The sequence below is a fragment of the Trichophyton verrucosum genome (genome assembly GCF_000151505.1).
Source record: "Trichophyton verrucosum HKI 0517 chromosome Unknown contig00394_1.f1.exp, whole genome shotgun sequence".
Classification (NCBI taxonomy): domain Eukaryota; kingdom Fungi; phylum Ascomycota; class Eurotiomycetes; order Onygenales; family Arthrodermataceae; genus Trichophyton; species Trichophyton verrucosum.
Genome location: NW_003315371.1, coordinates 26,871 through 53,352, shown reverse-complemented (window position 1 = coordinate 53,352; position 26,482 = coordinate 26,871). Strand labels below are relative to the sequence as shown.

Sequence of the window (26,482 nt, the reverse complement as noted above, 5' to 3'; positions counted from 1 at the left end):
TATACTCTCTATTTCTTCTATATCCTAAGCTCTAGCAGTGTGGTTTAGCTCCGAACGTCTATATTGGTTTATCGAGAAGTCTCAGGAGAGCAACAGCAACGGTATTGAGAGTACCGATTTCATTATGACCTGTGGGATTGTAGCAGGGTGTTAGCGATTAGTACGGGTAGAAGGTAACAAATTAAGAGAATACATAAAGAACATCATACCTCCATATCTAACCCTTTCCCACCTAACTCTCTTCAATGCCTTACTAGGCCCATCCATTCTCTCCCATACGGTGGATTGGATGACTCCATCTTCAGAAGTATGATTGTGCGTAAAGGATCCAAGTTCAACAGCCATTTCCCCACCAGTAGCTGCGTCCCATACACTTCTACCTTCACGCCATGGAATATCACGGTCGTTGATAGCGTGTATAATGGTCAAATCAAATGGCAACAACTCGTGGTTTTGTGCCTGTTTTGAGGCAATGCCTGTCAAAGCAGCAAGTCTAGCTGCTGTGTCCCATCGATCCAGAAGGCGATCCAGTATGTATTTCTTTAGCTGTGGGTATTGAAGTAAAGGTGAAAGAATTGGAGGAATAAAACCCATGATGCAGTAAGAGTGCAGAAGCTGTGGGATATTAGTAAATGGTGCCATGAGAATGACTCCTGCAAATGACTCTTTCGCCTTTACAGGGGCGGGGCCTGAAGGATTTCCGAACGTATGGCGTTCAGCTAGAGCACTGGCAACAGCTGTTCCTAAGCTTTGACCTGCAATAACAATCCTCTTGGGGGATATCGAGAGTGGTGGTGAGGTTAAGTAGTTAACTACAGTAAGAGCATCCGTGATTAACCCTTCTTCGGTTGGTTTACCGGTAGATCTCCCAAATCCCCTATAGTCAAAGGCAATGACATGGACAGGTCGAGACGGAGTGGAGGCGGAGAGGAAGTTTTGATAAACTTTGGGACGATATCCAGTCCCGATGTCAGCTGCATTCCCATGAACTGCAATAGGGTATTAGTAGGGTGGCCCTTTAATAATATATGCATCTAGATACGTTACGTACGGTTCACAACGACCCTTGAGTTTTTCTCCTTTGCTAACAGCTGGAAGGCAGGTGTCTTGGTAATGTCATCTGGAGGCCCTGACGGAGGGTTCTGTAGAAGTAGATCCTCATTGTCCTTGTAAAGATGTGTGGGAATAATGTGCCAGGAGTAAAGGGTTTCATTATCAGGGGTAGTGAGAGTGAAAGGTTGGACCTGGGATTCTGTTTCTTGTTAATATGCAGTTACCAGTCCACAGAGCTAGGGGTATACATACTCAGGAACCCGAAACATTCGACATTGTTCAAATCAAGGCATTTTGATGGATTTATTCCATTGGAGTATAGTACGCTAGAAAGAGTATCTATCAATATATGCGACATACAGTGGTAAAAGGCGAGCTTGGATAAATACCCTCGTTGGATAGCTGGGTGCGTCAAGGACAGGACAGCTAGTAAATATAGGAGCCCGCTAGCTGCCAGAAGCCAGTAGGCCTTTTTGAAAATTGGAAGAAGCTCCATGAATCAAACAGTCGTACTATATCAAATCATCATCAGCCCGTGTTCTGGACAAGTCACCACGAAACCGATGTTTTGTACCTGGCGCACGTAGCTAACTTGATTGACCGTAGCTAGCAAAATATCAAGCCAGCGTCCTTGTCATCAAACGAGCGGGTATATATTACAGTATTATGGTGAACTACGCAGCCACCAACCGTGAATATGTACGAGAGTGAAGAATATCCTCCGTCGTCCTTTTCAAACAGCGAGATAACAAACTGATGAGCTACGCTAATAATATAATCAGTTTAGGTATTTTTTGAACTTCGGGAAAAAGGAGGCTGAAAATCACGAGCCAAGGCAAAAGTTCCGCGCTTTCGGGATTTTCGTTTTTAACGACTTCACCATCTCGCGTCGTGGCCGCACCATTGATTCTGCGTGCTGGGGAGGGCCTTTTTCAATCCACAACGAGGCTAGAGCTTTGTCTGTTTAGCTGTCAGCATGGCAGAGAAGCGAAAGCAGCCCGGACCGGGCAAGAATCGCGGTGGTCGGCCCCGCAAGAAGAGACTTGAAGACGCTGCGGAAGCCGCTCCATCTCCAAAGCGACAGCGAAGACGGGAGCCGTCAGCTACGCCTTCGAAGAAAGCTACTGCAACACCTGCGCCGTCTCTCCCAGCAGAGCTTCCCGCAGAAGAATCACTCCCTACCAAGATATCTGAGAATCAGACGCTACCGACCCTTCCCCGGCCGCAAACACAGAGCTCCCTATTAGATTATCAGTCATATGCAGACAGGTGCGCCTACATTCTGGAGACGGAGAGATATTCTGGATGAGTACGCTTGGAAGTCAAGAATTACGCTGATAATTTATTTGATTAGTGGTGTTATTTCTGCAGCGCTGCATCGATCGCGGACGAGATGGCTTCATGATTGTCTGTTCGAGAAGTACTGGACCAAACCATCAAAGAAGAAGAATCAACCTCAACCGACATTTCAAAATCCTCCAAAGGACTCAATGACGAAGTTGGGACCTTGTACGATGGTTATTGAACCGCATTATTTCGATATCATGCTCTATGCCGTACGACGACCGCAATCCCAACAGCCGAACCAGCAGCAGCAACAGAAACCTATGGTTCAATTACAGTATACGCCCCCAAGTAACTCGGGCCAGTTTCATGAGTACAATCCTCGACCACCTCCAGTTCAGGTGCCGCCAAATAGATCCCCCAATACCGTCCCTCCTCCTCAGCCTCCTCGCCATCCACAACAGCAATATCAGCATCAACAACAGCCGCCATTACCTCCTCCTCCTCCCGCCCCTCCGCAGCAGCAGCAGCAGCAACAACCCCGGCAGCCACCCCCGTTACCACACCATCCTCCCCATTCACAGTCCCAAGCGCCTCCGCCTACCACTGCGCCGCCTCCTGGACCCGTTCATCAACCCCCGACATCTCAACCTCATGGTCATAACATTCCCCAGAAGCCTCCAAATCCTCCACCTGGGAAACCGAGCACCGACCCTGTTATCCAGCTTCTCGCCAATAGAGCTGCTACCAACCCCGATCTAAGGGCTTTAATGAGGATAGTTGCGGATAGTCAAGCTGACCAGGAACAGCTTCGAGCCTTTCAGGCCCATATTGATGAAATAAATGCGATTATTGCTAGTAGAAACTCGAAGGACTCACAACCAAACCAATCACAAGCAAAGCCAGAACCCCCCACGCAGATGGGCGCACCTCCAACTTCAGCTAGCGCAGCACAAAACCGAGTTCATACCCCCATTGCGTCACGCAATCCAGCAGTGGCTCCTGGGCCAGTACCCTATCATCCTCAAAATCAACACCCTCATCCCCCAGGACCCCAGTACCCCCCTGGCCCTCCTGGACAGCAAGGGCCAAATTCGATTAAAACTAAACATACCCAGAAGGTACCTCCGCCTCAAAATGGATACTTCCGCCCTCAATATTCACAGCCAGTTTCACAGCCTGCAAGAATGGATATCAAAAACGTGGTCTTTGAGTTCATTCTACCCGCAGGCTCAAATAATGGCCCAACCGGAGATCGATATTTATTTCCAGAGAATATGATATTGGATTATTTTCCCGGGAATACTACGGTTATTGCATCTTTCCTAGCAATCAAAAAGATCGGCCCACCAGGATCTTCGACAGAATCAGACAAGAAAGCTCCTGTGAAGGTAAGGGGCAAAAAGGCCAAACTGCTTCAAGCTGCCGCTGCCTCTAACTCCGGTGACAGCCCATCCAAACCACCTGCTTCGCAATCAGAAAGCATGAAAGATACCAAAGGGACAGATGCAACTGCAACTGTGGAAAATTCCAAGACATCAGATGCCCCTGAAACACCTGATGATAATGCATCTTCAACTTCAGGAACCAAACCCAAAGCTGAGGAATCTAGCGTTAAGGAATACTACCAGCCTGTCACATTACGACTACATGCAAGCAATCCCAGAACCCTCGAACCTCTCGGGCGTGTTGTAAAACCTCCTGGAGAAGTGCGGGATTATATGAATGGTGTTATGGATAGGATTGAGCGTGCCGATATCGAATATCTTGCCTTCAGACTGCCACAAGAACACCGACGAGCTCGTGGTGCTGCAGCAGGAGACGAAACCTCTAAACTCGCAGGCCCTGCGCGAGGCGCTTCAAAGCTCAATGGAACAGAGAGCGAATCAGGTGTGGGCACTCCTCGGAATGGGGACAGAGATGACAATGGTAGCAAATCTGCTGAAGTACTGCAAGACCATTATGATCTTCCATCAGGACTTGTGCCTCTCAGACCGTGAATTCATTTTTATTTCATTTTTATTTTTTTTTTTTTTTCCTCCCAGTTATCTCTTATGCATTGTCGGCGTACACAGAACTTTCTTTTGGGTATTAGGAAGGGAGAAGCATCTCATAAATCAGCATGAATTAACGGGTAGAGTGCATGTTTGGAAAGGCGTGGCTCAAAAATGAATTAACATTCTCGCAACTTAGTTATTATTATTACTTCATAAAATCGTTAAGACAGTCTCCCGCTGCTTGACCCCTGTAACTTCTCTTTTGGCAACCATTTTATCGACGTCTTGCTGAATCTCCAATGATCCCAGCCATTTCCAACAAGGCTCTCCCGGACTGTTCCTCAGAATCACCGCCACCAACATTCAGATGGATCTCCCGGCGTCTTTCAGCCTCGCGAGCTTCAAAATTCCAATTAGCCTGCTGGCGCGCAACAGCATCAGGTATATCGCCATTCGCTGTGGAGGTACGACTGTGATATGGTGACTGTGCAGGCGTGGGCGCCGTCTGAACAACTCCCCAGACTTCAATATTATAGATTGATATTTTAATCGTTTCACTTTCTGCTTTCGATGGGGGGTGCGATGGAGACCAACGTGCGATTCCAGGGGGAAGAAACACGCCCTCTTCATGACTTAGGCCATTCGACATGAAGAATTCAGCGTTTTCCAGAGCGGGGTTGATCCACAAACTGCCACTGCCTGCAGGTGTAGGGCGACTTGTGTCCATCGATGTGCGTGTTGGTGGAGGTATTTTGCAGCCAATAGCTATACCAGACTTAGTAGAAAACGATACCACAGGTAGATTGGATTTCAGAGAATTGATTGATGGAGATCCCTGCATCACTGCATGTCTGGGACTTAGTTGGAATAGGCAGGGTAACTGGGACTGATGAGATGTGTCATAGTGGGATGTTGATGTCGATGCGGGTAATTTCCAGGGTTGCGGAATATATGCTCCAACAGTTATTATATCGGCTTCGTCACCAGAAGAATGGCTATTGGAACCTGTTACCAACAGAATGCTTGGGGCATCCCAAGTAAGAACGTGATGCGAAAAGGACGTCAGAGATTCACCATGGGTATCAGAAGAAAATACTCCGTGTAGGCGTGTTCCATTCTGCAGAAGGTTGGGAGTTGGAGATGAGGTTGAAAGGAAGAATGAAAGATGGGAGATCACTGCGGAATCAAGAATGCAGGGTTTGAAAGACCCAGGAAGTATTACTGGCGGGTGTGAAGGTGAAAAGTACGACTCTGTCTTTGTCTGTTTCTCTTCACTAACTGAGCAAGTTCCCGAGTCCTTTCTCCTGGACAAGTCAAGATTCTTGCTGAAAAGCAGATGCTCAAAAAGTGGAGTAAGAGGGTCGAACATGTACGGAAGGGAGGTCGAGATCACCCAGTAGAAGGTCTCATAATCTATACCCTTGGTACGGTCTCCGATGTCGAACGAGGTAAGGATGTTTTCGACGCAGTAACGAGCAGGTTTTAAGGACTCCTCATTGAGCTGAGAGAAATACTCTGAGGTCTTTTCGCAGGATTGTAACGGGGCTATAACAACAAACAGCATCAATAACCGTTGGAATGTGTCAAATGAAATGTGAGCTTCGTAGACGGTCCGGTCAATGCGTTGGTCATGCTTAAACACTTCAATTGCGTCCAAGGACTCAAGTGCTGCAAGAACTAGGTCGTCGTCATCATTGTAATCGTCGGCATCATTCGAAGGCTTGTCAACTGAGAACCCTGCTTCATCAGATCTGGTTTCGGGTCGACCCTGATCGTTATCCGACTTGTCCCCAGATGTGATAGGAGAAGCTTCCTTTCTTCCGATATCCGCAAGACTTCCAAATAATAGTTTGATACGGTCTTTTTTCCCTCTACGCAAAACCTTGCCGTAACGGTCTGTCAACAGAACAATCACTTTCACCATGGCGTCAAAGGTGAGAACACTTGGTGCTAGGGTATTTTGAAAAGGGAATGCCCCAAGGTAAGAGACCATGCGAAAAATGACTGGACCTGCATCAAGGGTACCAAGACCAAATTTCTCGTCACCATCCGGTATGCCCAGAAATCTGGATAGAACTTCTTCGTTCCAGTAGTGAATGTCGCCTTGTTTCAATGCCAACGAATAAAGATTATCCTTCAAGTGGGTTAATTCCAGCGGTGTGAAGCATTTTGACGCGAACCGATGAGCTAGAATGCGGCTCATTTCCTCTAGGAAGTGTTAGATATGCATACTCATCAAAAGCTTCTGGCATTGTCCCGTAGACATATGTACATAAGTTGATCTAGACTTACCGGGTGACGCTCCATGACCACTGGTATTGGTTGACTGGCCAGCACCCATAGTGACGGTAATTCAAACTGCGTGAGATAAGTAGTCTAGGTACTATAAGGCCGTGTAGATATTGACATCCGTGCCAGGTAGTTACCCTGCTGGTTCGTTCAAGTACGGGGTGGGGATTGATATGGATACTAATCGGGGGGGGTTTTCCGGACGTTATATAATCCGCAGAAAAAGACGGGTGAATGCGCCCTATTTAAAAAATCCACGCTAATGCCATTTCTAGGCAATTTATCGTGTAATTGTTTTGATCAATGACTGCATATCAACCTTTTTGCTTCCCAGTTGCAGCCTTGAATGTTGTTTCTTGTTGCTTACGAAGTTGGCTTGGAACGCCATGTCACGTGGAAGTCGCATGACACGTCATACTAGTACGTTTTAGGCTAGCATGTTAGTCGTTCTAGACCTGCGGCTCTTCGTCACGTGGATGGTTCCTCAACGGGAGATAAAAATAGAAAACCGCTTTGTAGCAGGTAAGTAAGTATATTGCAGCGAGCTGTTATGGTTATGTACAGTCCCATATATGGATGCTTATACTCAAGGGACAGTATTTGAATATGTAAAAGTGTCATTGGTAAATCGCTAGACAACAATCAAACAAGAACCACACCGACACCGTGCCTCTTGCGCTCATCAGGCTCATTGTTGCTATCAACGCCACCGGCGATGGGTGCTGTTCTGTAATTAAATAGATAGTAGTGAAGCTGTCCATCTCCAGCACCAAACTTGAGCTTTTCGAGGAATAGAGGGTTATCATGCAATGTCAGGGCATTGAATACATCGAATTTCTCCTAAATATATTGGTCAGCGGGGAGGGATCTGGGATGAACTGGAGTGAATAGTGAAATTACCTTCTTAGCGATAATCAATGCGTCATTGATAAGCAGCTGCAGACGCTCTTTCAAGCCCTTTTCATGTTCGGCAAAAGCTGTCTCTGAAGAATAGTAGTACAAGTATGCAGCCCTGACATTGCTGTGTTTCTCGTTTTGGATCACAGAGGATTCCAGGGAATAAAATGAAAAAAAGTCCGTGATTTGATGGGTATCCTTGTCTTCGACGACGAATGAATATACGACAGTCTCCGAAGTGTTTTCCTTGTTAATGAATAGATGTTGGATCTCCTCCTCACTGAAAGTCTGAGAGAGCTCAAATCGTTTCATGTAACGGTTTAGAAGACTGGACACTGCGCTGACATCTTTGGCTTCCATTGGTCGTAGTCCTGGTGTGGCCGTCGCTGATGGCAGCTGGTTTCGTGCAACCTGCCGGGCTTTTGTAGAACCCGCTGGCAGACCGGAAAATCCGACTTCGTATAGCTTCAGCCAATCTAAAGCTCGGTGGTAGTAGCGACATGAGCTGATCGGCGTGGGCAGAACGATACCGACCGTGTAGACAGCTTGGAACACACCTCTCAGATAGCATCTCCGAGTTATTTCCTTTATCAAAACCGGCGCGAGACGCTTGGATCGTAGCTTTTTGTGGACACATAGGAAATCGATACCGACTGATCGTATTATTTTTCCGCGTACACAAATTTCGATGGGAATACCACAAATTGCCGCCACTAGCTTCCTGGATTTTGAAGCTCGAACTCCAACGTGCCAATCGCTAGTCCATCCAGGCGCCTTAAGTGCCCTTATGCAGAGTTAGCTAAGTTCATTGAACAACAAGAAGCTCATTAGTTTGGAGCACCAACCAGTTTAAAAAGTCTTTCGAGTAGTTAAACCGAAACATCTCGCTCTCGTCCTCCACGTAATGGTCTGTCAGGAGCTCATACAGCTCCTGCGTCTCTTTATCATCGTTCAGATCGAGGGTAACCCATTCAAACCCATCAATTAACGGACCTGGCGTCTTCGGTACAGTCTCGATATCAATCTCCTTGATCGGTCCGTCCACTATTTCACCCTTGTCGTCGAATCTTATAACCGGCTGAGTTTGCCAGAACTTATATGATGCCATATCCTTCTTGTTTTTCGGGTTGGCCGCAAGTCCGGCTAGCAGATCCTTGATGTCCATTTTCCGCATCAACTCTGCTGCCTTCTCACTATCCAGGCCGGCGAGTTCGCCCTTCAGCGCAGGATTGGAGTCCATCAGCGCCTGTGCCGCTTTCGTGCTGAGTTCTATCGTTGCTTTGCCCTTGCCCTTGCCCTTGTCGCCGCTGCTCACGGTGGTTGAGCCATTCTTGCCTGCACCGCTGTCGGGCACATCGTTCTGCTGGCCAGGAGCCGGCTCTGCGTCTTGTTTGTCTGCCATGCTGTGGTCGGCGTCTTAATTGTCGGCGTGCTATCCAAGCTGAAGGAGGCGTTGGCGGGGATGAGGGGCAGACGTTGGTGCGGGTTGGGCTTTATTTTAAAAAAAAGATTTAATTAACTAGGAGTTAAGTTAGTTCCTGGTGTCCATCATGTGGTTGTGACCCCTGGAGTTCCTCGTCTTTCCTTCTGCCGCGATTTCGTCATAGGCGCATTTCATATACGATATTCTTGGGGGGACTGACTGGGTTACACTTCAGCATTTCTCTGACCTGTGGGCATGATCAGGGGGTGGTTATTGTAGTATTTTATTTAGCAGCTAGCTATCAATTAATTAGTTAATATTAGCTAACTAGTTTACTCCTGCTCTACCAAGGTTAACTAGTTAACATATATCTACCATAGTTATCCACGTTGGAACCTTGGTTGAATTCTGGTCTTCAAAAAATAAGCAGGGAATGCCTATACAAGGTGCAGATATTGTATGTAGAAGAAACTACGTGTAGGTCAAGATTGATAGAGTGATCTAGTCGTGCGCATGTGAGTGATCGAGTGATATGAATTGTGGCGCTTGCTAGTTAAATAGAAGTGCTTCCAGGCCCTGATACCAGGCAGGCTCTATGTAGAAGATATAAATGTAAAAAACAACTCCCGTTGTGGAATCATGTTTCAAGTTGAATGAGAACACCGGGTTAAAATGCAAGCACATGTCGAAGTAAGTATGGAGCAGCCGAAAAGAAAAAAAAAAACAGCCTAGCAGTGTGGAATGCAGCTTCAAGCACCTTTGACCTGGGGATTCGTCTCTAGAACTTCAAGGAGGCCGCCGACAAGGTGTAAGCTGCCAGTGGCCAACACACTGACAGAAACACTCTCTGAGGAAGAGTCCTCTTCGTTGTGTGCTGCGGCTATACTGCGCGCAGTCTCCACGGCCTCTTCTATCGTAGCCTTGACTTCCACTTCAGTGTCTGGTGACAAGCTGCGCCATACCTTCGCTAGGTTATTCTGTACACTGAGTTTCTCAACATCTGAGGCATCAGTATTGATGCTCACGAGGTCTGGTCGATATCCCGCCTCTTTGAAAGTCACATTCGTGCAAAAGATGGCATGGGTAAAGACACAGTTGCCGGTAGTCAGCGCCTTGTGAAGGGTATTTGCCAGCGCAGTGCTGTCCCGCGTCTGCTGGTTAAAAATCAAGATGCAAGGTTTCCTTTTGCCTTCAGTAGCCCGCGTCTGCGTATATGGCAGACTTGAGAACCAGGTCCCAGCAACTTCAATACTATCGGCCGTATGTCCTCCGTCGATGTGCCAGACCAAGTCCTTTTCCTTTCTAATTTCGCATCGGCCACCTAGTTTTACCCCTTCGAGGCCGGCTTTGAACTTTTCGGGTAGAGGGGTCTTGTCGATGTACGATGGTACATCAGGGAAGCCAAGTTTCTTTAAAAATGAGCTACAGATAGCTACTGCCAGCTCTGCATTTTTGTTTTGAAACTCGCCTGAGAGGCCCAATGAAATCTTCCCGGGGGCGAGGTCCGGGTGGCCCTGTGCAACATGCAGCTGGGTTTTTCTTTCCTCCGCCCGTTTTCGAAGGACATCCATTGCAGTCTCAGGCTGTGGTGCGGTGTAGGCGATGGTTCCAGGCTTCATGATCCCTGCCTTATGCCACGCTATTTCTTCGATGGTCGAGCCCAACATCGCCACATGATCGATTCCCAGGCTAGTTATGCCTTCGACCACGGGATTCACCACAATATTCGTTGTGTCGTACTCCCCACCTATACCGCACTCTATAATCGCAGCGTCTACATTCTCCCTCAAGTAGGTGTGGAACGCCATTATGGTAAGAAATCGGAAGTAGTTCGGTTTCATATTCGGCCCTTTCGGATCCTCCCCTCTGGCGCGCGCATCCTCTTCCAGCAGATCCCATATTTCAAAAAAATATTGCGTGAATTGTGCCTCTGTTAGTGGGGTGTTGTTAATTTGTACCCTTTCCCGTACGAATCGAAGATGAGGAGAGGTATAGAGGCCGATCTTTTCAAACTTAGGCGTTGACTGTAAAGTTGAGGTATCCGCATCCTTTTTCGGAGTCAGGTATTGCGATAATATGGAGGATATAAATGCGCATGTCGAGCCTTTGCCCTTGGTACCGGCGATGTGTATTATATTCAATCGATCAAAGTCAGATGGCTATCAGTAAAAATGAATGTAGAATAACGGTTAGCAGTGCGCCTGGCAGCTTTTCGTGGGCAGTAAACAGGGGACTTCAGCAACGCACTTTGTGCCCTATTTTCTTGCACCACTCAATTGTTTCTGGTATTGACTGCTCATTCAGAACACGACCGGACTGGCGCATAGCATTAATAATGGAAAAATTTGTTTGAAGCGAATTCAACGCCGCAATAGCGTCCTGCAGAGCAAGTCCTGTGTCAGTCGAAAGTACTCCCCGCGGGGGACTGACCCGTGTGGACATGCGTAGGCTTACCCCATATGTCCGATCCATCGTAGAAATCTGGCGGCAAAACCGCGAGAGATAGTGAGTACGGGATTTAAAGACTATGTGAGACCAATGACTTCTGATTAGCATCGAGAGTCGTGAAAGGAGCTGCCGGTGTGTGTTCTGGTTCTGCGCTTGCTGTTGCTGCGTCTTCAATCCCTCGTCTTTGATGTTTCGGACCGAAGAGAACTTTTCTCTTAACTGCCGGAGCCTAACTAACTAGTTAACCTAACCATCCGCATTCCTGCAGGAACAGCCAAACATGCATAAAAGCCGAACACGTTAAGGGACTTTCATAGGCAAAGATAACCCACCTGTCGATGTTGTCGACAAGCTGTGGAGGCACAAGGCAGTATGATAACTTGTATTAAACATTTTTGTGACTATAAACTCGAATGAGCCGCAGCAGAGAAGAAAAGGGGAAATGCAAAAGGAGCTGCGTCTATGCACAATTGATACAAAAGAAAGGGAAGACAGAAAACCCGGTCTATAAATGTCCATCTACTCTATCCTCTTTTTGCCTTCTTCCATAAAGCCGAGTCGTGCGTTACTCACTCCTCGCTGGCGTCCCGTAGTCGGTATAAAGTCACCAATGAGCTTATCCTTGCTCGCCCGGCGAAGGGCTTCTGCATATCCTTCCGCTCCTGTCGCAGGGGTGTTGAGTTTCGGCCAGTTGACCTATGTATCAAATTAGCAAAATAGACCGAGAGATACCCGAAACCTGGAATGCTGACAACTTACATATAACATGCCGTGAGAATGTATGAAATGTAGACACCAGGCAGCAACTACTATCCAAAAGATAAGGAAGATTCTCAACGGCCATCCGGTAGAGTCTGGCAGCTGGCGAGTGAATGTAGCTACCAGTATCATAAATATTGCTGCCCCTAAGATGTATGGGATGGATTGGATAACGAGGGGTCTTCGGTCGGCAAATACATATGATGCAGTGGTGGACGGGAGGTAGGTTCCATGGAATAGATCAAAGGCGTCTTGCCTCGGTCCGTCCATAAAATTATTCAAGATATACCTGGTGATGGAGTTGTTGCCATCATGAAGAGCACCGGCCTTCGTTCGTTCACCGGTTCGAGTGAAGTCGGTCTTCAGAGCGCCAGTCCCAGAGTACGACTTTGAGACAACATCTGCGTTATCAGCCCACATATTTCGGAAGAGATCTCGGAAGACCAAATCATCATCAGTCTTCTCTCCTGGCATCAGTATGCCGCAATCGATAAACTGGCGGGTCAAGGTATATCGTCCAAGCATGCTCTGAACAACATTCGTTCGGTCCAGACAATCCATACAATTTGTTCGAACGACTGAGGATTGCAGTCTTCTAGCTTCCAGAGTACCTGATGGGTTACCTAACGACTCAATGCCACTGAAGTACTGGCCGCGCAGGAGGCCCTCGTTGAGTTGGTTCAAAAGAAGTTCTGCCCTGTGCCACTGCAGACCCTTGGTTTCATTGTGGAAATCGAAGTATATGTAATGGAGTCGGTCCATCAGCTGCTCTTTACTCGAAGATTCTAAGGTGTGCATCTTTTCAGGAGAGAGCATGTCGGACTCCTTTGCTTCTGTTGGTGAAGATAAAAGTAATCTCACCATCTGCTCATACGCCCTTTTCATCTGCTCTTCGCGACCCTTTTGATTGACCAGATTGACGAGGAAGTTCTCTCCGTAGGTCTCGATCTGGTCTGAGAAGTGTTTTCGAGCTGCTGAAGATGCGGCGTCCACACCACGTACGGCAAGTTTTGGAGTGTAATGCAAGTTGTTCACTTCAGCCCAGTAAACTGGAATACTTCCTCGGGTCTGAACAAATGACAGGACCTGCAGCTCTTTGTGGCTCTTCTCTCCAATTTTGCTGTCTCCCATACCCACCCCTCCTGCGAACCCGGAGACTGCTCCATTCGAATCATTCAAGATAGCGATTTGTTCTGTCTCGTTATAATTCGAGACATTTCCATGTTCATCAATTCCACGGGAAAAATATCGGGTGCCTGCTCTGAATCTCGAACGGCGAGTTATAAGAGCAAAGGTGAATGGGGTAGATTTGATTTTGGCTGTAGTTATGCGCAGCATGCCAAACATGACTGGCAATATATATGGGTCGACATCCGACGACTGTCCACTCCTGATCCCTGTGTTTTCGGATAGCCCGGTGCTAAAATCTATCAGGTCGGTCTGTATGAAACGGTTCCAAAAAAATCGGTCGTCCGCTCGTTTCCAAAGAGGCAGCGAAAGGTCACTCTGGGACTGGCGCTGGAAACTGTTCGTGATATCGAGCGAGTAGGAGTAATACATCGGCCCCGTGGCTAATAGTTTCTTTAGGAGTGCGAGGTAGGCATCTTCGTCTGGGTCGTGGAGAGGCGTCTCACGGAGAGGTAAGAATTCAGTCGCAACGACCTTATATACCATATGTCCCCTCAACCTCCCCATTGGTTGTTCTTTTGTAATGACAATGACATATTTATCTATAATAATTAGTTTCATTTCCCCTCCGTAGGCCAGATATCAAAGAGGGGAGCAGGCAGCCATACCAAGCTTCAGTTTGATAATACCCAATATTCCAGCAATGCTAGAGACTCGTTTTGCCTGGTGAGTAGACGCCTTCTCAAGTCGCAGGTCGCCTGTCGGTCGGTCTATGACCAAGCTATGAGTGGTGGAAGCAGAGGCCGATCTGAAGGCATAGCAGTGCGGCGAGGCGTAGAGATTGATGTCACGGAAAGGGAGATTTGGCGACATCTTTTTTCAGGGCAGCCCAGACAGGCTGGCTAGGCTTGAGTGTAGAATGATAATAATAAAAGGTATCTTCTATATTCAGAACATGGCCTATTGGCCTGCTGGCTTTTGCAGAGTGTAGCAGGGTAATAAACACGAAGCGCTTGCTTGTGGGTTGATGTCTTGTGGCCGACGCAGGAGGTTGGCGAAGCGCGACGCTAACTTAACTAACGAGTTCACCAAGTTTATGACGTGGAGCGCACTGCTTTTGCTGGGCAGTTTCAGCCACTGACTTGGTTGGCTATTTATATATCAACACGCAGGGGGGGAAGGAATATTAGCAGAAGACCGGAGACTGCTCGGTTGGTTTTTGATAAGAGTGTTAGAAGCATTCTCTACTTGATATGCTGTCGCGATGAGATCTTAACATACAGAGCAAGGAGTACTATTGCCGTTTCATTCATCACATCTCGACTACGACGATACCCCTGAGTTACTATGACCACAATAAAGTCTCAAAATGCATGGTTTATTCATGATTGCTGTCAAATTATCAAGTTGCAAAAACTACAGAGAACCTTGATGCTTGGTTCTTGATATTATGTCTTTCAAACGCCATTTGATACCCCCATAGGCATTAAGCTAGCTATCGAATATCCATCGCAGTAGCCATTATTTCATGGAGCATATATCCTAATACGCAGAAGATACCCTACTGAGCAGAAAGTCCCTGGAGAATGGAGGAGTTGGGGCTCAACGGAGTCTCACCAATTTCCATGCCTCTCCTCCTGGAAGAAAGGAGGAGCTGGTCATTCTTCGATATATCTGCTATCAACAGGACCGCAGAACGAGCTACAACCTCAGAGCCCTGGAGAACACCCACTGGTTGGCTTGACAAGCTCATGCTCTATTCCATCCAAGAGGGAAACAGACCGTTCATTCGGATGGAGAATCTGGAACGAAGGATCGAAGCAAGTTCTCGAAGCAGGCCTCGATACTGACTCAGTTCACAGCCATAAGATGGTGAGACGTACGTCCCACATGTGCATAGCACATATCCACGGCCACGGCGAATTTCGCACCAGAAATGATATCGACTCTATCTTCAAGGCCCGTTAGAGATTCTTCGGTATATGGGTTGGGTATGATAGCCGGAAAGTCGTTTTTTTTTTTTTTTTTTTATTTTTTTTTTTTTGTTAGGAGGCTGTAAATCGAGAACAGACTGCAAATAGAATAGGGTGTAATTGCACCAATGGCAATCGTGGGTCCATCTCACCCCTTTTGGGGGGATTTGATTCCGTCGCAATACTAATTAATTATTGATTCAACATTTTTGGACCATCTGGCAATCTATGTTGCAAGGCGGCATTGGACCACCAAGGTGAAGCAGACAAGGTTTAGCTGGCTTGAAAAGAATTCCGGGAATGCGATAGGTATGGATGTGTTTGTTATATAACTGCGATGGGTAAAGCGGAGGATAGTTGAGGACTTGTAATGAGTGATAGCGCAATGCCAGGTTGAAATTTATGCATGTAGATGTACTGATATTCATGCTGAAACCGATATTTCCAATCCTAAACCTGCAGGCAGTGAAGTGAAGTGCGATGAGACACCGAAACGCCGGGCTTGCAAGACATAGAAGACATAAAACGTACATCGGCCGCCGTGTAGGGTATATATAGATGTAACGACGGGTCCGGAAGATGATTAGTAAAGAAAAAGGAAAGGCAGGGAGGTGATCATCTCTTCCCCCGATACCGTCCTCGTGGATATCTGCCGTCTCGGCCACGGTTCTCTCTCCTCCACTCTCTCTCCCGCTCTTCCTCCCGCTCCTGTTCCTCTCTGATCCTTGCTCGTTCGCTTTCAATCTCCTCCTGCGTCTTTTCCACTCTGACGGTCGGTTTGGGCAAGTTTTCTGACCAGCGCGGATGGGCACCCTCAGTACACGTCTTCCCGGCAGGACAGAATCCCGCAAGATAAAACCGACACAGCTTCCTCCTCACATGCCGTTTGGCGCAGATAGGACCCAACGGACAGAACCCTTGATCATAATGTTCGCACTGCGGCAGCTTTGCGTCACCAGAGAGATGCTGATACAGGCAGTCATCCCCGTTGGGACAAAATCCGTTACGGGAGAAGGACTGGCATTCTGGCATCCGCCGCAGGTTGTACTCGTGTAGATATTCGCATTTCAGCCCTTTCTTGCACAGCCCCTTGAGGTAATGCTTGCATACCAGACTCCCATGCGTGGACGAAGGGGCTATCGCGGGAGACGAAGAGGTCGATATGCGAGATGGAGTCGGGTGTCTCTCTGCACACAGCGGGCCGAGCGGACAGTGGCCTTCACGGTAGGCCTTGCAAACCGGTACATCGGAAGCAAGGGCAAAGCTAAAGGATTTGGCAACGAAGTCTGAAAAGGCAAACTTGGTGAAATTGGGGTCTCGAGGCGTTCCGGGCGAGACTATTCGATCTGCGATTCTCTGGACTTCGGCCATGACGACGACAAACACCAGCGACAGCGACGGCGACGGATGGCTTGCTGTCCTCTCCTTTTCCCGCTGCGCTCTTCTGTACCAGCGGTCGGGACCTTGGGAGCGTAATTATAACATGAAACGTGTGTCTCGCGTGCTGGGCAGCCCGGTCTGGATGTGTATCTGCCTGTCCCGTTCTCCCAGTGTGCCTTGCAGAGCTCCTTGAGCTTGCTTTCTCTGCTTTTCTTCGCTTTCTGCACGTCTTTTTTTGGTCGTTTGTTTTTTTCTACTATTTTATTTTATTTTATTTTTTTTCTTTTTGGTTTTGGCGCCAAAAAAGCAGGTGTTATTATGTAATCATCATCACGTGAGGGTTTCTGATATAAAACTCTCGTTCGCGGATTAAGCAAGAAAAAGAGGCATGGAAGACGGGGAAAAGGGGCAACGGAAGAAGCGGCCGAGGAGGCAGATAAAACAAGAGCGAGGACAGGAGGCGATCGGTCGGCGATGGCTCCGTGCGATCACTGGGCATGGGCGAGTTATCGCAGCTGGGCGTCTAGACTTGGTCTGCAGCATGCCTCGTGTGAATACGAGAGAGAGGGAGCCTCCCTGACAGGCGCATGGATGATGGAGCGAGGTGAAAGCGCAAGGAAGCCATAACTCCCAGTTGATTGATTATGCTTGCTTTTTCCCGAGCACTAAGTGAAGGTCCTTTCCGTCCGTTCGCGACTGTGCTGGCGCTACCCGGGCTCGTTACCCCAAATTTATACTCCGTCCACCCTGCGCGGCCCTGGCTCGGTGACAGCATCGTCACCACCTCAGACCGCGTCATGTATCAGCCGATCTGGCGCTTCCACCGCCATCCGCGCATCTCCAGAGCCCTCGTCTGGCTCGAGGCAGTGGGCGCCTCGACCAGATTGCTATCGTGCAGGACTCAAAAGAGGAAGAAGAAGCAAAGAATGGCTGCAACGGGGCGCCGTGACCCCCCCTTAAAAAACTTATACATGCAACCTTTCTTCTTCCAGGTATACATATACTCACTTGCACACCACCGTTTCCATATTCATTTTTCGCATCTGCCTCCGTTCAGCCTGGGACGAGAGAACCAACTAAACGGCTGAATTATATTTAATCCGTCCGCTCCCGCTTCCCCTCCCCTGCTGGCTCGTTCATGCATGCGAGGGCTTTTTCTTCTTCCTTTACTCCTGATCGTTATTTTATTTTTTGCTGGTCTCGTGTCCACTTACCAGAAGGGGCGTCCCTCAACACCAACCCTGCATGCTTTTCTCTCCCTCCCCCTTCTCTCTCTCTCTCCTCTCCAGCGCCTCTCCTTCTCCTGTGTCGCCTGTCCTTTGGCAAAGACCGCAGTCGGGTATTCCTCCGTCTATTATCGCCCATGTGTTTTGAGATGTTTCGGTTCAAGCCGTCGTCGTGGTTTTCCTCTAGAGACACCATGGACAGCCAAGCGCCGCAGGTGGGCGCCGCCGCTTCCATCAGCTGCATCGAGCAGTCCCTCTGCCAGATTCCGATATTCTCAAACGCCGTCTACTACCCCAATTGGCGGATATACAAGAGTAGCCCTCCGTCCTCGCTGAAGCTGGGCTACGTCTCGCATGTTTTTTATGCATTTGCTTGGTGAGATCCTTCCCGGCTCCCCACCCTCACCCCTACATTTTATGGCCAGCCCCGCGTAACTCCCTGAACGTTGTCGCGGAGTATGTTGCCCGCCATAGGGTAATTTTCTGATAGAAGGGTCGAGACTGACCAGAGATGATGCATGTTGTCGTGTGTTTTGGTATATAGGGTCAAGCCAGATGGCACAGTATATGTCAGTACTCCCCCTTCCCTCCCTTTTTCATTAGCTTGACGGGGTATGATTGAAAGGAGAATAATTCTAACGCATCCAGTAGTTGAGCGATGAATGGGCCGACGAACAGATGCCGGTAGACGGTGCAAAGGGTTGCATCAGAGCGTTCACCCAGTCGAAGCGGCAATATCCACAGCTAAAGGTCATCCTCTCAATCGGCGGCGGAGGGGCTGGCAGCGAGAACTTTGCAGCCGTTGCAGCGGATCCAGTTTTGACAGCGAACTTCGTGGAGACCGCAAAGAATCTGGTAGACAAGTTCAGCCTTGATGGGCTAGATGGTACGAAATACTCCATCTGCACCTTCATTTCACTTGCTCAGATGCGGACCTAGAACTGCAAACATACTAATTATTCTGAACCCATATTTATAGTTGACTGGGAGCACCCATCTGACCCCCAGCAGGGTATAAATTACATATCTCTCCTCGCTGCTCTTCGAGAACAGCTGCCGGCGCCTCAATACATCCTCTCATCCGCCCTGCCGGCCGGTCAGTGGGCCCTGCAACATATCAATCTACACCTAGCGCAATATTACCTTGATGTAATAAATGTCATGACATATGACTTCTCCGGCCCATGGGTACCGCAATGCGGCCACCAATCTCAGCTCTTCGCTCCCGAACAACCCCATAACGATGCCGCTCATCTCTCATGCAGCTCTGCCGTTTCATACTTGCTCGCCCAAGGTGTTCCGCCTCATAAAATCTTAATGGGTATACCGGTATACGGTCGTGGTTTCCCTGGTACCAACTGTGTTGGACAGTACTCATGTCCCGCACCTGATGGATCCGACAAACCGGTAGATGATGGCGCAGGTAACGAAAAAGAGATAGTATTCGACTACTGTGATCTCCCCGTGCCAGGTTCGATAGAGCAACATGACCCTGAAGTTGGTAATGCGGCGTTTTGCGTCGACAACGAGCAGAATTCCGGGTTCATCTCGTACGATTCACCACAGAGTGTCAAGTTGAAGGCACAGTTTGTTAAGCAGACGGGTCTGGCGGGGCTGTTCTATTGGCACATTGCCGCAGACTCGACTACTGCAGCCAGAAGTCTGATTGCTACAGGGTATAATACCATGCATGATTTGTAGGAGCGTTTATTATGTTGTTGGGTTCTTGTTTGGTTCTTGTTGTTTGAACAGCACATCGGAGTTACGGCATTGTCATCGTTCCTCATGCATCGGATATTGGAAGGTGCTTGGCTTGTAGTTATCCTTGTCTTTGAATCAAAAAGCATATAGCATATTATTACTGTAGCTATTATTCTTCGTATTCAAGAGAGCAGGTACTGATGTTTTATTATCGACCGTCGACCTGCAGCCTGCCCTGTATGTAAGAGACGTTAACCCCTGGGATGTATTACTTGGCTACGACCAGCTTTACAGGCATGGTTTGACCCTCCCTGGGGCCTATAGAAACTACTCCGTGTGTACACTAATTGTGTCTTCGTGCTCGAGAACAAAGTGTATACATTCTACCTGGTTGCCTTTTAAAACAAGATACGAGAAATGAGCATGATTTGGGTACCTTGGCTTATCGTATCTCCATTGAAGGTGACTGACATACTATCTACAGGGCACCACTAGGAGCTATGGCAACCATGAAACAGATACAACATTAGAGCTCAGCCAATAACTAGTAAATGGGAGGAGCTGTTGAATCCTGCCCCCAATATATTTACCCTAACTACCATTGTCACAACACGTCCAACCAATATCATAACACCAGCAAAGCAAGCAATATGTACAGTTATCGCCCGCTACACTCTAATCTTTGACACAAGCGTATCTCCAATATGAGCCAACGAAGTCTCAAAGCCATTGAAGCTCGATGCCTTCCAATTTGCCCCCTTAGCCCCAGGCTTAGCCTGCTGCCCCACAAACGCAACGTAAAGAACATCGTGCTTCTCATGACCGTTATCGCCCGATAAATGTTCGTTGGGAAAACATGCATGGGCAAGAGACACGGACGCCTCGCCTACATCGGTGCCGCCGTTGGTGTCGCCCCATACGCCGTAGAACTGTAGTATATTAGATAACATATCCGTCTCCACCGGCGATTAGGCTTTCTCGTACCAATGTATCATTGCATACCACCGCTACGACGCTGAGTGACTCTACGCCCGAGGTGGAGGGCATGTAGCTTGGCTGCGAGCCCTGGTTACCCAGCACGACGTATGCGTGTTTGTTCGGGTCTAGATCTTCGATGCCATAGCGAGATACCTCGTGTTTGAAGGCTGTTTGGTCTTGTCCTGATGGGTCATTGGCACAGGCTCCCTTGGACCTGTTGATGCCATCGCAGTCAACGTCCATGTCTGCCAGAGCCATGCGGTCTGAAGACCCAGTGAGGTAGATGATACCTTCGTGGTCGCCGCAGTAGGTGAAACCGCCTTATTACATTCCAATTGTTAGTGGCAGCCCTTTCAGGAAGGGAGTAATCTTGATATAGGTTGGGGTGGGGGTATACTTCGGTTGTGCCCGTCGGTGAACCTGGTGCTGCTTAGAGGGGAGTGGCAGCGGTTACTCTATGCAAGTAGCCGTTAGTATGGTGGTAGGCGTGGTGTTTGTCCGATTGATGTATATGAGCACATAGATATATGTAGCACCTGCCTTTGCGTGGTTGTACAACTTCTGCAGGTTTGTAGGTACAGGGCGCCCGGCCGCGGAGGCTAGTGCAGCAAAGGCCAGAACGGCCACGCAGAGGGTCAACTTGAGAACTGTAGCCATTGCCATTGATTTCGAATAGACAGAAGATGAATGCAATGCGCTTTTTTCACCCTTCAACCTGGACTACGCTGGCGGATTTAAAGCAGTTGCAGGAGAAGAATTCCCCATTGTCCAATTTACATCCTCATCCTCATTCCTCCATCCTCCATGCCGAAAGGGATATAAGGCCGATATCAAACGGTCATGACATCCTCTTTGCACGATGCTTCGTCATGCTGGAGGGAAAATTCCGATGCAAGCTCGTGGGATGAGATGCTGTGTATGCTGCTGTCTACGCGGCCATGAACAAGGCTAGAGTTGGACAGAGAGGCAGTTTGGCGAGCATGGAGAAGACATTTCAGGCGAGCATATCAGGATGCCGACAGACGGTAGCCGTGCTCCTCATGGAGATGGCCGAAGGGTATATGTTCTGCACTATCGGTGTAGATAGATGGACATCTGTCGTGAAAGCACGCTGTATCAAGCATGTTTGTTACATAGAGAGGGTATGTGCAGGGCCATGCTGTCAGGCTGCCATGCGTTTAATCCTGGTGGTAGCACCGGGAGTATGTAGGCACCTGTACCTGCATACATGCCGTCCACCCGTCCAGAATGGCATCTCCGTACTCCATACAACCACTTAGTAACTATACAGCATAGTTATCTAGAAAGTTCAACTTGGACGTTGCCTTAAGGTCAAACGGCTCCTTCCTTCTTCGTCAAAGTTAGTCTTCCGCTTACCTAATACCCGTCTTACTAACAAGCTCTAACCTCCGGCCCAAACTCCGCTCTTACTCCGGCCGCGCGGCTCCACGCCGGCGGAAACTTCCCTTTTCTCCTGTTCGACCCCTTTTTCTCCCTTTTTCCTCGCGGACCAGCAAAACAGCCCCTGCCTGTAACCTGTAACCTGTAACCTGTAACCTGGTCCGGGTTTTAGAAAAAAAAAAAGGGACGAAGCCAAGGGAGAATCCACCGCCGTGCCTGCTGTCTCCATCAGACCAACCAGGGACAAGACTCAACAAAACCAGCCTGAGCCAATGGCATGCGTTGTAAAAGTGCGGTGGACTGACTCGACTTTCAGCATTGGGTAAATGGTAGAATCGATGATGCAAAGAGAGAGAGAAAAAAAAAAAATTAATTCTTGTCAATTGAAGTCTGGTTGGGCTGGGGCGCATGACCAGCTGAAAAGTTCAAAGAAATTGGAGTAACCTCGTTGGCTGGAGATGACTGGTTAGTTTCCCCGGTAACGTTAGTTAACCGACCGATCTGAAAACTAGGCGCGTTGCGATTGCGATCGAAGACATACTAGTGGGCGATAGAAAGGTGGGTGAAAAAAATAAGACAGTAGTAGTTAGTTAGTTAGGGAACGAGCGATGACTCCATTGACTCGCCTCTTGACAGCACGTTAGTGTTTGAGAGCAGAACGGGGGGGAAAGGGCAAGAAAAAAAAAAAAAAAAGAGGGCTGAAAGTGATGTGCAAGGTTTCCTTTTTCGTGAGCGTGGAAGATCGGCTTGGGAGAGGCGCCTGGTAGAGTTGGTAGGGCGATGGTGCGATGGGCGAGATGCATGCAAGCAATAATCACTAGTTAGGTTGCTGGCCAAGCTATGATTTAATAGAAAAAGCTTGTTATCATGTTTAGAGGCAAAGACAGTTCGGTTGGTATACACGGTAGTAGCTCGTTAGGTCGGCGATAGACTGGACTGGGAATGGAAAAGGGGATGGGTATGGATATTGAAGTGAGGTATCATTCATGTATCGTGATAGGTATATAGGATGAAAAAACATCAACAAGTCTGTACAAATAATCGAATGCAAAACAAACCTGGTGCCCGTCCGGTATATATATATAGAGCCTTTCCGTACATACATTAGTTCAGTAAGGTAGAGGGAGAAGTAAAGGTAGTGAAAAAGGAAGAAAAGAGCAAGAGCAAGAGCAAATTGGTATTATTTATTTCCCTCCGCTTAGGATGGCGGGGACGTTGAGGTCGACTTTGAGGGTGTTTGCGGCGAGCGCCTTTGTGTAGTATGGCAGTTCCTTGCCGTGGGCGACGCTAGAGTTGCCGAGGATAGTGACGGGGACGATGCCATTGGAGTATTTGCTTTCCTTGCCAGTCTGCTTGAGGACGTAGGCGAGGTCGGCTTTGGCCTGCATGGGAATGTTGTTGTCTCCTGGTTTGATGACGACGTCGTGGAGGACAGAGTAGCCGATTGGGTGACCGTCGACAGCCAGGTTAAGGGTGAGGTTGCCCTACATAGATTAGTATATAGACATAGATATAGATATATTGAATGGCTGGGTGTTGGCTTACCATGTCCAGGGTAAGGACTGAAGGGTTGGGAATGAAGGCGTTGCCCTTCATGTTGAAATCGGTGTTGGGAATATTTCCGATCTTGATATCGGTGATATTGAAGCCCTCGAGGTGGTTCATTCCTGGTGAGAGAAAGGTTAGCAATTGGATAATAGAGTGTGTATAGACAAGAGTGTGGCTCACCCTTGAGAGTAGTAGTCTTGTCGTAGTCGACGTCTGTCTTCTGCAGGCCACCGAGCTTAAGCTTGGTTGTGCCGACGATGTTGAGCTTGACTTCCTTGGAGAGCATGATGGCCTTGGAGAAGGCGGAGAAGCCATCTGAGTTCTCGATCTTGACGTCCTGGTCGATGACGGCCTTGACTCCGTCGTCGGCCTTGACCTGGGGAGTATGGAGGGTCATGAAGGACTCCTGCTGGCCCTCCAGGTAGACTTTGGCCTCGAAAGGGTCGAGAGTAGGGTGGTACTTTGACTTGGAGCCGATGACCTGGGTTACCTTGACGTGGAGCGCATCTGGTCTTGGGTTGGTGGTCTGCATGTCTGCGATGGTGAGGGTGGAGGCAGAGACATCTTCCTGCGCTAGTTTGGGGTATGCGACGAATATACTACAATATCATCAGCATTGAACAAAGATATATGTATATGTATGTAGGTATAGAATAAGCTTGGACCTACACTGGAAGGACGATGACCAGGACGACTATGACGAAGATGATGGCCAGCAGCCACCAGAAACGACGACAGAAGGCGCCAATGCGAGACCCCAGCGACCTCTTGGGGACGGTGTCGATGGTCTCGATGTTGTGTTTGCCGGTCATGGTGGTGGTGACCCTTTCCTCTGTGGCTGGGAGGGGGATGTATAGAAAGAGAGGAAAAGCGAAGGGAGAGAGAGAGAGAGAGAGGCCGGCGACTGTCTCTCTAATATATGTATATGCAAGTCAAGCCCCCCGACACCGCGTAGAGATGAAGGGTAACTTGGGGGGGAGGAGGAGGGTCTAAGATGTTGATATGTACGGGAATGCCAGGCGGTGGTTATGTATAATGTCAGGCAAATATATATGCAATATAAACTAGAGAGCACCCCCCTGGTTAGCGCGGACAGTCAAAAGCAAGAGAAGAGGGCACAAATTGTCGCACGATGACGCCGGATTGCATGTTGTTCATGCAACAGAGACGGAGAAATGGAAAGGGGGGGTTGGTGGTGGAATGTTAGAGGAACGCCGGTCCTACCTGAAGTCCTGTGCCAGCAGCACTCAGAAGTGAAGCAGAAATTAGAGAGAAGGAGGAGAGAGAAGAAGAAGAAGCCAGCGGCCAGCAAGGAGTCTGCGACGGTGGGAGATGAAGGGACGGGGGGGGAAGGCCGGGCGGCTTGTTATACTTAAAGCAAGGACGGCGTCAAAAAGGCATGAGACAGACGAACGAACCCGCAGCCAGCCCGAGAAAGAAAAGAAAAAGCCAAAGAGGGAAAAGAAACGAAGGGACGCCAGCATGCGCAGGGATATTCTGGCATGTTAGAAGACTAAGTAGAAGACTAAGTAGAAGACGAAGAAGAGACGAAGAAGAAGACGAAGAGAGCAGGCGAGCAGCGACAGCTCGGTGGAGGCGACCTTCTTTGCTTTTTCTCTTGTCCTTTTTTTTTTACTTTAACATGCCCGGGATACAACTACGAGCTGCTACGCGGACGGCCATACGGAGTACCGTGTCTCCAATCCAACGGGGTACGGGGACGAGGAGGAGGAGGGAGGAGACGGTGATCGAGGGACGGCGGTTGGGCGGGCGGCGCAGGGAGAGAGAGAGAGGAGAAGGCCCATCCTGACCATATTTTTCACTTAGTGATTAACTTACTTCCCCGTGGAGAGCTGCGAGATGGAGATGGAGATGGGGGATGCACGATGCGAGATGCACGATGGAGAGAGTCCGGGGTAGCCAGAGAGTGAAAGGGGAGAAGAAGCTCGTGATGCCGACGAAGCTATAGAGCTGGCAGTTATAGCGAGTAGTCACTCTGAGTCTGCCTTCTTCTTCTTCGTCTTCTCCTAAGTTCGTCTTCTTCTTGCTTGTGTTTTTTAGTCTTTAGCGTTCAAGGAGAAGAAGAAAAGAAGGAAAAAGCATGTGAGGAAGAAAAAGCATGGGTCGAGGAAACCTTTTGGCAAGCTCTCGCATGTCCTTCTCTCTCTCTCTCTCGATCTCTCTCTCTCGATCTGCTGCACCTCTGGACTTCCCTTCTTCTGGCAATCTACTTTGACATCGTCTTCTCTGTCTCTCTGTCTTCCTTTCACTATCATCATCATCATCTTCTTCGTCTTTTTTTCGTCTTTTCTTCTTCGTTTTCTTCTTCTTTTCTTCTTTTTTTCTTCTTTTTTGGTTCTCCTGAGGTGGGGCCAACCTAGTCCCGTTTAGGCCTTAGCCCCGTTCCGCCCTTTGAAAACTCTGCTGTGATTATGTAATGCCGAGGTAGAACTTTATTTTTCTTGACTCGAACAGAAATTAATTCCATTATTTTATAGGAAGAGAGAGAGAAAAAAAAAGGGGGGAGAGGGGGGCGATTGGGTTTGCAGGAGTCCGGGGAAGCAGTCGCGGAGTGCAGATAAGATGAGATCAGATCAGATCAGTCAATAGTAATAATGATAATAATAATATCCGTAAGTGCTGATACTTACATAGGGGAAGAGGAAGAACGAAAACGAGCAGGCCAACAACACATGCCGAAGAGCCAGCCACCCCCCCCGCACGTGACAAAAGAGAGATTTGCGACGGGCATCCCGTAGATCATGGCAAGCCAACCGAGAGCAAAAGAAAGACATCAGCCAGCAAAGGAAGAAGAAGAAGAAGAAGAAAAGAGACTCTCGTTGCTTTTTTGGAAGAGCTTGCCATGCGAGCGACACAGACCAGTCGGCGTGCATATTTAAGTAGCATTTTTTGNCTCTTTTCTTCTTCTTCTCCTGCTGCTGCTGCTGCTGCGGCTGGCGGCGTCGGCTTGCCCGTTTCTACTTAAGTATAACAGCT

At 48.5% G+C, this 26,482-nt stretch overlaps 11 protein-coding genes across 11 annotated transcripts; 2 read left to right on the top strand and 9 right to left on the bottom strand.

The window, feature by feature from the left end:
- Positions 1–150: 150 nt before the first annotated feature.
- Positions 151–1,549, bottom strand: TRV_05210 (uncharacterized protein; the record flags this gene model as incomplete). Its single annotated transcript, XM_003020638.1, has 3 exons — positions 151–989; positions 1,052–1,252; positions 1,306–1,549. The coding sequence occupies 3 exons, from the start codon at positions 1,547–1,549 to the stop codon at positions 151–153; spliced, it is 1,284 nt and encodes a 427-aa protein (XP_003020684.1).
- A 480-nt stretch (positions 1,550–2,029) lies between these two features.
- TRV_05209 (uncharacterized protein) lies at positions 2,030–4,337 on the top strand (the record flags this gene model as incomplete). The annotated part of the gene is made up of 2 exons (XM_003020637.1): positions 2,030–2,322; positions 2,408–4,337. 2 exons carry the CDS (start codon positions 2,030–2,032, stop codon positions 4,335–4,337), a joined length of 2,223 nt encoding a protein of 740 aa, XP_003020683.1.
- A 271-nt stretch (positions 4,338–4,608) lies between these two features.
- Positions 4,609–6,675, bottom strand: TRV_05208 (uncharacterized protein; the record flags this gene model as incomplete). Its single annotated transcript, XM_003020636.1, has 2 exons — positions 4,609–6,542; positions 6,627–6,675. 2 exons carry the CDS (start codon positions 6,673–6,675, stop codon positions 4,609–4,611), a joined length of 1,983 nt encoding a protein of 660 aa, XP_003020682.1.
- Positions 6,676–7,265: 590 nt separating this feature from the next.
- TRV_05207 (uncharacterized protein) lies at positions 7,266–7,880 on the bottom strand (the record flags this gene model as incomplete). Its single annotated transcript, XM_003020635.1, has 2 exons — positions 7,266–7,463; positions 7,524–7,880. 2 exons carry the CDS (start codon positions 7,878–7,880, stop codon positions 7,266–7,268), a joined length of 555 nt encoding a protein of 184 aa, XP_003020681.1.
- A 445-nt stretch (positions 7,881–8,325) lies between these two features.
- On the bottom strand, positions 8,326–8,922 carry TRV_05206 (uncharacterized protein; the record flags this gene model as incomplete). Its single annotated transcript, XM_003020634.1, has 1 exon — positions 8,326–8,922. One exon carries the CDS (start codon positions 8,920–8,922, stop codon positions 8,326–8,328), a length of 597 nt encoding a protein of 198 aa, XP_003020680.1.
- Positions 8,923–9,692: 770 nt separating this feature from the next.
- On the bottom strand, positions 9,693–11,268 carry TRV_05205 (uncharacterized protein; the record flags this gene model as incomplete). The annotated part of the gene is made up of 2 exons (XM_003020633.1): positions 9,693–11,102; positions 11,191–11,268. The coding sequence occupies 2 exons, from the start codon at positions 11,266–11,268 to the stop codon at positions 9,693–9,695; spliced, it is 1,488 nt and encodes a 495-aa protein (XP_003020679.1).
- A 642-nt stretch (positions 11,269–11,910) lies between these two features.
- On the bottom strand, positions 11,911–14,151 carry TRV_05204 (uncharacterized protein; the record flags this gene model as incomplete). The annotated part of the gene is made up of 3 exons (XM_003020632.1): positions 11,911–12,087; positions 12,151–13,880; positions 13,947–14,151. The coding sequence occupies 3 exons, from the start codon at positions 14,149–14,151 to the stop codon at positions 11,911–11,913; spliced, it is 2,112 nt and encodes a 703-aa protein (XP_003020678.1).
- A 1,715-nt stretch (positions 14,152–15,866) lies between these two features.
- Positions 15,867–16,622, bottom strand: TRV_05203 (uncharacterized protein; the record flags this gene model as incomplete). Its single annotated transcript, XM_003020631.1, has 1 exon — positions 15,867–16,622. The coding sequence occupies one exon, from the start codon at positions 16,620–16,622 to the stop codon at positions 15,867–15,869; it is 756 nt and encodes a 251-aa protein (XP_003020677.1).
- A 1,147-nt stretch (positions 16,623–17,769) lies between these two features.
- Positions 17,770–19,558, top strand: TRV_05202 (uncharacterized protein; the record flags this gene model as incomplete). Its single annotated transcript, XM_003020630.1, has 4 exons — positions 17,770–18,233; positions 18,402–18,426; positions 18,509–18,743; positions 18,837–19,558. 4 exons carry the CDS (start codon positions 17,770–17,772, stop codon positions 19,556–19,558), a joined length of 1,446 nt encoding a protein of 481 aa, XP_003020676.1.
- Positions 19,559–23,121: 3,563 nt separating this feature from the next.
- On the bottom strand, positions 23,122–24,297 carry TRV_05201 (uncharacterized protein; the record flags this gene model as incomplete). The annotated part of the gene is made up of 4 exons (XM_003020629.1): positions 23,122–23,421; positions 23,483–23,604; positions 23,666–24,084; positions 24,155–24,297. 4 exons carry the CDS (start codon positions 24,295–24,297, stop codon positions 23,122–23,124), a joined length of 984 nt encoding a protein of 327 aa, XP_003020675.1.
- Positions 24,298–25,549: 1,252 nt separating this feature from the next.
- TRV_05200 (uncharacterized protein) lies at positions 25,550–25,973 on the bottom strand (the record flags this gene model as incomplete). Its single annotated transcript, XM_003020628.1, has 2 exons — positions 25,550–25,862; positions 25,906–25,973. 2 exons carry the CDS (start codon positions 25,971–25,973, stop codon positions 25,550–25,552), a joined length of 381 nt encoding a protein of 126 aa, XP_003020674.1.
- Positions 25,974–26,482: the final 509 nt, after the last annotated feature.